Raw genomic sequence first — 10,067 nt, forward strand, 5'->3', positions numbered from 1 at the left:
TTCATGTGCCCTTGTATACTGACCCACGCTTGGTGGGAAATCATGTCAAAGCCAGACAACACAGTGATTCAAGACTGGGGGAAAGGGAGGCCCATAGGGACGAGAGTATACACCTTCTGTGTAACACAAGGGACGAGAGTATACACCTTCTGTGTAACACAAGGGACGAGAGTATACACCTTCTGTGTAACACAAATTCAGGTTCCTACTGTGCTCTCTGAGGAGCAGCTCTTAAACCACAGCTGCCCATCACCAACTGCCATGGGACTGGAGGCTATGAGGAGGACACAAAGGACAGCATTAAAGGAGACAAAAGACAGTGAAACTGACCCTCTGATGCCACATGCAAGACAGAGGCCCACAGTGGGTGCCCAGAGAAGGGATTGAAAAATATTTCCCTTTCACACAATGAGAAATGGGAGTCAGGAAGCAGCTGAGTCTATGGTGACTCCAAGGCCAGAAATCCCTCCACCTCTCCTTAGCAGGGAAGTGACAGAGCTGTCCAGGCTTTGGCTCAGTGAAAAAAGAACTGAGTAGGACTGACACCTGACCTCGCACAGCTTCTCATGGACAGGGGTCACAGTCGTTTATGCAAACACTGGAATTCTGGATGGTAAAGGGCAGAGTTCAAGGAGTACTGCTACAGTAGCACCCCAACCCAGTACTGCAGTAGTGCAACTTCCCACGGAGGAGGGTGAGCAGTTAGGAAGCATGGGTGTAGAAGCAACACCTCATGTTCTCAGAGGAGGGTCAGGAGAGAGAGAAGGGGACAGCACCACACAGAGACCCAGACCTGCATGTACTCAAACCCACATCAGAGCAGGCAGCAGTGATCAGCCACTGACAATCCTCCTTCCTTTAGCCTCCAAATTGCTCTTGGTGTCCTAAGGCCACCTGCTATACATATAGCTGTGTGACACTGACCAGGCCAATACCTCTGCTCAAGGAGTCACAAGAGCAACAAAACCCAATAGGGACTCCCAAAACTCCAAAGACAAGACCCCTAAGATACATGGAGATCCATCTCACATTGATCTTGACACATGACAGACCTCTCACCTAGAGAACCACAGGAACCAGCAGCCTGAGAAAATGCTCCTGGACCTTGAGGCCAAGCAGAGAACTGCAAGGCTCTACTGAAAACATCCTCTCATGTCTTGCAGAAGGAAGAAGCAGAAGGCATTTTGTCTGAAGTAGCAAAGGTGGCCTGGTCCAACTTCAGTGGTATGTAGATTAATAACAGTGACTGTTGGCATAGTCAGTGTTGATGAGAGGTGGGAAGGGGACACAGAAAGGGCACTAAAGCACTAAGCACAAGGATAGCCCCTCATCTGCTAGTATTTATACATACATAATACATACATACATACATACATACATACATGCATACATAGATACATACATACACACACACTCGTCTCTTTCAAAAATGATAGCGAGCCCTGGTTAATAGGGAAAACACATCAAGTTGCCTCCCAAGAAGCCTTGTCCACTGGTGTCTTGGTACCGCGACCATCAGCATATACAGCGGCACAGTGGACCTGGGTCACTCACACCTCTAGACATTAGGGTTATAACACTTGAAGGGTATGTCACACCTCATTGCACAACAATGATGATGGTGCCACATGCCAGGTATACACATCCCTGGTTAGTTCTACTGTAGTTCCACATAGTGCACTGACCCTCAAATGAGTGTGCCACTGCAGTCATGTCCTATGCTGAGGCAATCCATCCTAGTCATCAGTATTAGGAGACCACCAGATCCCCACCTGCTTTTGGGGCCTCTCTTCCAATACACCATCCTATAGCCTGAGATGGACAGTATTCATGCCACCATGTGGAATGAGTGACAGTGACTCCTCCTAGGGCCACACACTGGTCAGAGATCTCACATGTGACTGTGTCAAACAAATCAATCAGATTGTCATTCCCTTAACTCCTGTCACGAGGTGATATTTCTTTTTTCAGAAACGTATAAAAAGATGAATATTCCTGAAGGTGTGTCTTCATATACTTTAACGAACTCCAATGTCATATTGCTGAAATCAGTAAGTAACAGAAATACAGTTCTTTTCTTTGTTTGTTTCTTTTGCTTTGCTTTGCCTCACATCCAGGACCTCGCACATATTCTTGCACCCGAACAAGCAGTATGAAATGTGACTCAGAAATAGCCTCAAACCTTAAGCTGTCCTTGACCCCATACTTCCCTACAGCTGAGCCTAAATCAATTCCTACAGTGCCTGACTGAGGGAATGTCAGCAGTTGTCCACAAGGGCTCTTCATACTCCCATTCTTTTATATGGAACCTATCAGCAGCCATTACCACAAGCCAGCCTTGATCCGGGACCAGACCAGATGAATGACATCTGAGCTATAGCTCAGTGACAAGACACACAGCCCACAGTAGGTTATGTCATAGCAGTAAACAGTACAGTTCCTAAACAGCCAGCATGGTGCCAGTGCCAGCAGATGCTTCATTCCAGATCTTGTGAACACAAGAGTCAGTGTAGTAAGCCTGCTGTCTCTGGGTGATCCCGACCTCGTCTGCATGGATCCCCTCTTGCCAGAGAATTCACCTTCAAATTCCCTCTATCCTAGTCTACATTCTCCAGGGCATTCACTGGCACATGTCTGCTCCCCATCCCTGAAGCAGTGCTATGGTGATCTGGTGGGGACAGATGAGGTGGCAATCATCACACCTGCAGTCAACTTCCAGGGCTAAAGGCAGAAACTATTGTCTTTCTCTCCCCTCAGAATGACCTTCAGGCAGCAAGCTGAAGCCACTACTGAACCCAAAGTACTGAATGACAGCAAACCCCTGAGAATTTTCTCCATGCCCCTTTCAGCCCATCCTTATGATTCTGGAGACAATAGCAATGGTCTCCTCAGTATGCCCAGGATCCTCTGCCCTGAGTGACAAGGACAAGAACAGTTGGAGGAAATGGGCATTGTTGTAATCAGCTCCTTAATAAACACTCCCTGCATGCAAAAGTGAGAGNTGACTCTTTCCTCAACGCTCATGCATATTCATGAGCATGCAAAGAACTTCTTACTTAGGGATGAACTGTAACAGGAGCCAACAAAACCCAGTGATCTCAGTGCTCAGGGACAATGATTAACCCTTNCTGCCCCTCACCTCCCTGTCTTACTTGGATCTGGAGTGCCTCACAAAGGCTCAGGTGGCAAAGCCTTGCTCCCCACCTGGTGCTCTTGGGAGGTAGGACCTGTGCTGTCTGAGGTAGTTCTCTAGGTCACTGGGAGCTTGCCCTTCAAGCAGATGGGGAGGCCTGTCTCCTGTGAGCACTTTGTTTCCCATGACCATGCACTGCCAGCCACAGGCCTAAAGACCAAAAAGGGACAATAGGTCACAGCCTGGNTCCTCTGACACTGAGCTTATACTGACCTCTTCCCCTCTGAAGACACTTACCTTGTTATGATGATGGGAAGCTAGCGTAGTCTCCAACTCTGAATACTTCCTTATGAATCCAAACCAATAGAGCTGGAACCCAAATTCTCCATGTTGAAAATGGAGAAGGCCAGTATAAACACAAAATATGAGATCAGTCAGAGCAGGTAAGAGCCTGATACCACTACAAACCGAGCAGAAAAGGCTTTGTATGTCCCAGGCCAGTAAGTACAGCCCTAGTCATGTGACCCTAAATGAAAAGCCAAGACATCAGTGGCTGCTGAGATAACTGTTTACAGCACCCTGCCTTGTAGCATACACATCAAAGGACACCTGGATTTCTTAGTACATGTCTCCTGAGACTGGAGAACAGATACATCAAGATTCCTAGAGATCATTGGTCAGCAGCCGAGCTTACTTTCTGAGTGCCAAGCCTATTGGAAACTGTCACAAAAAAATATACGACAATCTAAAACAAGCACCTCCAGCTGCCCTTTGACTTAGAGAGAGAGAGAGAGAGAGAATACACATACATATATACATACATACATACAAGCCAAAAAATTAAGTAAATAAAAGGAAGCTAATAAATGCTATAAACCTAGAAGTATGAACAAGATAGTTTCTTGGTTTGGTATGGTGACACATACCTTTAATCCCAGCACTCAGGAGGCAGATGCAGAACGGTCTCTATAAGTCCTAATCTACATAAGTGAGTTCTGGAACAGCACGTAAGATTCTCCTCATAAAGGCACCAAAAAAGAAAAGATAACTCCTGGGAACACAAGTGCCATATCTCCACCAGGCAGGACCTCTATGCTGTGATGAGTGCCTGGCTACCATTTTTGCTATTAGTCAGTAGATATCAATAAGGACATAAAACCAGATGCAAGACATGGGCTTGCCCCACAGCAAAAATGGTACTCTGTCCCGCACTGTTTCCTCGCCAGCAAGAAAGCGCACGGGACACAAGGATCCTTCTGCAGCCAGTCTTTATTGCATATTGATGAGGAAGACAAAGAGTCTCAGAAAGGCGCTGCTTATATACCCCCTAGCGTGGCATGTCCATGCCTGACTGGTCGCTTACCCATGATCTCATAGACACGCCCCGGGGTGGGCTAAGACTTGGCGAGAACACTCCCTTTGCACATGCGCACATAGCTTGTTCTTTGTTTAAGTGGCATAAGGCACTGTGGAAGCCGGCGGCTCTCTACAGTACTCCAGAAAATGAAATCCAGATCACATGAGTTCCTTCAGCTCTTCTCCCAAGGCTGGTGACTCCCTTGAAGTGGAAACTTGTAGTTTCTTTGGAAAGTCAGTTATGTCAAATAATGTTTTGCTGGGCCACACAGGTGAAAGGATGGCTTGCTAAAGCAGACATGAGAAAAAAATGTTTTCCTGAAGCAGACACAGGTGAAAAGAAGTTTTGATATAGCAAATACATGAAAGGACCCAAGAGGAATAAGTATAAATCTGACCCCACAGATAGTGGGAGATAGCACTGAGCATTGGTTTGGTTTGCTCCACTTCACTATTCTTTGCTAACTACACACAGTATTCGTTTGCCTTACATAGATAGTGTTGTTGAGGTCTACTTCTGGTAATGTCACCATTGAAAGAAACTCGAGACAGGCTCGAGGCAGTCTCCAGGATTGGACACATCAAGGCTCTAGCTCGAACCTCCTGGTGAGGCAGTTGGGACCCGAGGCTGACAGGCGCAGGGTTATCTCTGACTCACTGCACTGGAGTTTGGCAAAAGCATCTAGAAGTGGGTATACTTTTTTGAATGAAATGATGAATGAAGTGCTCCAATTGTCTGCTGGCCCCTGGACACTAACTAGACCTGCCTGACTCCAGGAACTAAGGCTCAGTATCTGCAGAAGCTCTTTGCCCATCTCATTCCAGCTATGGGGACAATATGTCTTCACCCAGGGAGGTTAGAGGAAAAACTGGATGAGATCATGATGAAGACAGGGATGATTCAGATGACTGGAATCTCCAGAAGTCTTTGCCTTCATCAAGTCAGAAAAAGACACCTACAAAACCAGTTTTGGGAATAAAGTGAACTCAGAGAATATAAAATCCTCCCATCATCTGTCATTCTCAAATAAGTATGAGCTTGTTTTCCCAGAGCCTTCAGAAAGTGACAGTGAGGCCGGGCATGGTGGCACATGCCTTTAATCCCAACACTTGGGAGGCAGAGGCAGGCAGATTTCTGAGTTCAAGGCCAGCCTGGTCTACAGAGTAAGTTTCAGGACAGCCAGGGCTACACAGAGAAACCCTGTCTCCAAAGACCGAAAAAAAAAAAAAGAAAGAAAGAAAGAAAGAAAATCCTTCAATATAATCCACTACATAAACAAACCGAAAGAAAAAAAATCACATGATCATCCCACTAGATCCTGAAAAAGCCTTCAACAAAATTCAATACCCCTCCATGTTAAGAGTCTTAGAGATATGAATTCAAGGCCCACACCTAAACATAATAAAAACAACATACAGCAAACCAATCGTCAACATCAAATTAAATGGAGAGAAACTTGAAGCAATCTCACTAAAATCAGGGACACGGCTGTTCACTCTCTCCCTATCTATTCAATATAGTACTTGAAGTTCTAGCTAGATCAATAATACAACAAAAGACGATCAAGGGGATACAAAATGGAAAGGAAGACATCAAGGTATCACATGGAAGGGTAAACAGAAACTAGCAAAGTTGGTTTATTCAAATAAACTTTTGATAGATGGTTCTCAGACACTTCAGAGACCTGCTGAATATAGCATTTAAAATCTTAAATTTAAGATGCTTGAAATGGAGATACCTGCCCACACCTACAACCTTCCTGGAGGTCCTCAGAAATCAAAGACATGGGTGAGAATCTCACCCAGCTAGGACAACCACAGGGCCCAGCTGACACAGTACCCAGCTCCCTCACCAGTACCCCTTGAGCTCCAACCTTCTTCTGGCCAGATCAGCAGTCAGATACCCACACACCACAGCCTGCTTGCCTCCTAGGAGGTCTGCAGTAACCAAAGACACAGATCCCAAATGACACAGGGCCTACCCTCCCTGCCAAGTTCTACCTTCCTACTGGTCTGCTTCTCCACCCTGGCCAGGTCAGTGGTCCTGATACCATCCCACACCCCACAGCCTGTCTGCTCAGGAGGCCCAAAATGACCAGGGACACAGCCTGCCTACCTCCCAAGCAGGTCCACAGTAACCAGGGATACAGGAGGCCTGCTGTAACCAGAGACACAAGAGGCACAATCTAACCAGAAACAGCACTGCCTGCCTCCAAGGAGGCCAGCTCTAGTCAGAAACAACCAGGTCAGTTAACGTAAGAGATAACCAAATAGCCAGAGGTAAGCACAGGATCATAAGCAGCAGAACCCAGATCTCACACAACAGCAAGCCCTGGATACCCCAACATGCCTGAAAAGCAAGATGACTTAAAATCTCATCTCTTGAAGATAGTAGAGGCCTTTCCTTTAGGGAGGATATAAAGAACTCCCTTAAAGAAACACAGGAAAAATACAGGTAAACAGATAGAACCCCTTAAAGAGGAACAAATAAATCCCTTTTTAAAATACAGGAAAATATAATCAAGCAGGTGAAGGAATTGAACAAAACAGTCCAAGGACTAAAAATGGAAATAGAAACAATAAAGAAAACACAAAAGGAGGCAACCCTAGAGATGGACCACTTAGGGAAGAGAACAAGAGCTACAGATGCAAATATCACCAACAGAATAAAAGAGATAGAAGAGAGAATCTTAGGCATAGAAGATACCATAGAATATATTAACACATCAGACAAAGGAAATACAAAGTGTAAAAAACTCCTAACCCAAAATATCCAGGAAATTCAAGACACAATGAAAAGATCAAACCTAAGAATAATAGGAATAGAAGAGGGTGAAGAATCCCAGCTTAGGTCAGAAAACATCTTCAACAAAATCATAGAAGAAAATTTCCCTAACCTAAACAAAGAGATGGCCATAAATGTACAAGAAGCCTACAGATCACCAAATAGATTGGACTAGAAAAGTAAATCCTCTCATCACATAATAATCAAAACAATAAATGCACAGAACAAAGAAAGAATATTAAAAGCTATAAGAGACAAAGGCCAACTAACATATAAAGGCAGACCTATCAGAATTACACCAGACTTCTCAATAGAGATTCTAAAAGCCAGAAGATCCTGGACAGATGTCATCCAGACCCTAAGAGAACACAAATGTCTGCCCAGGATATTATACCCAGCAAAACTCTCAATCACCATAGATGGAGAAACCAAGATATTCCATGATAAAACCAAATTTAAACAATATCTTTCTACTAACCCAGCCCTACAGAGGATACTGGAACAAAATCTCCAATACAAGGAGGATAACTACAACCAAGAAACGACAAGAAATTAAACATTTCACAGCAAACCCAAAAGAAGAGAATCACACACACACACACACACACAATACCACCACTAACAACAAAAATAACAGGAACTAACAATCATCTGTCTTTAATATCTCTCAACATCAATGTTCTCAACTCCCCAGTAAAATGACTCAGGCTAACAGACTGGATATGCAAACAGGATCCAGCATTTTGCTGCATACAAGAAACACACCTCAGTGACAAAGACAGACCCTACCTTAGAGTAAAAAGCTAGAAAAAAGTTTCCCAAGAAAATGGTCCCAAGAAACAATCTGGAGTTTCCATTCTAATATCCAATAAAATAGACTTTCAACCAAAAGTTATCGAACAAGATGGGGAAACACACTTCATGTTCATCAAAGGAAAATTTCACCAAGAGGAGGTCTCAAATTTGAATATCTGTGCCCCAAATGCAAGGGCATCTACGTTTGTAAAAGAAACTTTACTAAAGCTCAAAACACACATTGAACCTTACACAATAATAGTGGGAGACTTCAACACCCCACTCTCACTAATGGACAGGTCATTAAAACAGAAACTCAACAGAGACACAGTGAAATTAATAAAGTTATGAACCAAATGAACTTAACAGATATCTACAGAATATTTCGTCCCAAAACAAGAGAATATACCTTCTTCTCAGCACCTCACAGAAACTTCTCCAAAATTGACCAGATAATTAGACATAAAACAAGCCATAATAGTTACAATAAAATTGAAATAATCCCATGCCTTCTATCAGATCACCAGAGACTAAGGCTAAACTTCAATAACAACAAAAACAACATGGGGCTGGTGAGATGGCTCAGTGGGTAAGAGCACCCGACTGCTCTTCCGAAGGTCCAGAGTTCAAATCCCAGCAACCACATGGTGGCTCACAACCATCCGTAACGAGATCTGGCGCCCTCTTCTGGAGTGTCTGAAGACAGCTACAGTGTACTTACATATAATAAATAAATAAATCTTTAAAAAAAAAAAAAAAAAAACAACAGAAAGCCCACATACTCATAGAAACTAAACAATCCTCTGCTCAATGATAACTTGGTCAAGGAAGAAGTAAAGACAGACATCAAGGATCTTATAGAATTCAATGAAAATGAAAACACATCATACCAAAACTTATGGAACACAATAAAAGCAATGCTAAAAGGAAAATTCACAGCACTAAGTGCATTCATAAAGAAATTGAAGAGATTCCATATAAGCAACTTAACAGCACACCTGAACGCTCTAGAACAGAAAGAAGCAAATACATCCAAGAGGAGTAGACTGCAGGAAATAGTCAAACTCTGCCCCGACCTGCAGGGATAATCTGCGGGGACCCAGGGCAAGGGAGTGAGAGAGTGGGAGGGAAAGAGACAGGAAGAATGAGAGCAAGTCAGTCATACTGATCAAGCTCTAAAAACTTTATTCAGGAGTGGCAATATAAGCATAAGCAAGAGGAGGCTCCTAGGGAGGGGGGAAGAGCCCAGGGGCTCTCTGAAGGTCAGGTGGCAATCTTCAGCTCCTGGAACCAACCGTCACAGTGTCCTCTTTTCCCACAAACATTCTTACTGTTATGACCATAAATGTTCTCTCAGGATTGCTTATGTAAGCTAGAAAATATCCACAAGGCCATGACTGAGGCCATGACTCGCAGCAAAACTCAGAGCTAAAATCAAAATAAAAAGAATCAACAAAACTCAGAGCTGGTTCTTTGAGAAAATCAACAAGATAGATAAATCTATAGCCAAACTAACTAAAGGGCAGAGAGACAGTATACAGATTAACAAAATCAGTAATGAAAAGGTAGAGATAACAACAGAAACTGAGGAAATTCAAAAACAGTCATCAGAGCCTATTATAAAAGCCTATATGCTACAAAACTGGAAAATCTAGATGAAATGGATAATTTTCTAAACAGATACCATGTATCAAAATTAAATCAAGATCAGGTAAACTATCTAAACAGTTCTACAATGCCTAAAGAAACAGAAGTAGTTATCAAAAACCTCCCAGCCAAAAAAAAAAAAAAAAGCCCAGGGCCAGATAATTTTAGTACAGGATTCTACCAGACCAGCAAAGAAGAGCTAATACCAACACTCCTCAAACTATTCCATGAAATAGAAACAAAANGAACACTACCTAATTCATTCTATGAAGCCACAGTTACTCTGATACCTAAAGCACACAAAGACTCAACAAAGAAAGAGAACTTCAGACCAATCTCACTTATGAATAT

At 43.4% G+C, this 10,067-nt stretch overlaps 1 protein-coding gene across 1 annotated transcript in view; it reads left to right on the top strand.

Annotated features, from left to right (window-relative positions):
- Positions 1-4,510, top strand: part of LOC110307395 (vomeromodulin-like) — a 58,541-nt gene extending 54,031 nt beyond the window's left edge. The window contains exons 8-10 of the mRNA XM_021179632.1: positions 1,164-1,224; positions 1,972-2,051; positions 4,265-4,510. Coding sequence (XP_021035291.1) covers positions 1,164-1,224; positions 1,972-2,051; positions 4,265-4,510 — 387 coding nt within the window. The remainder of the gene's footprint in view (positions 1-1,163; positions 1,225-1,971; positions 2,052-4,264) is intronic.
- Positions 4,511-10,067: the final 5,557 nt, after the last annotated feature.

This window comes from Mus caroli, chromosome 2 (assembly GCF_900094665.2).
Source record: "Mus caroli chromosome 2, CAROLI_EIJ_v1.1, whole genome shotgun sequence".
NCBI lineage: Eukaryota > Metazoa > Chordata > Mammalia > Rodentia > Muridae > Mus > Mus caroli.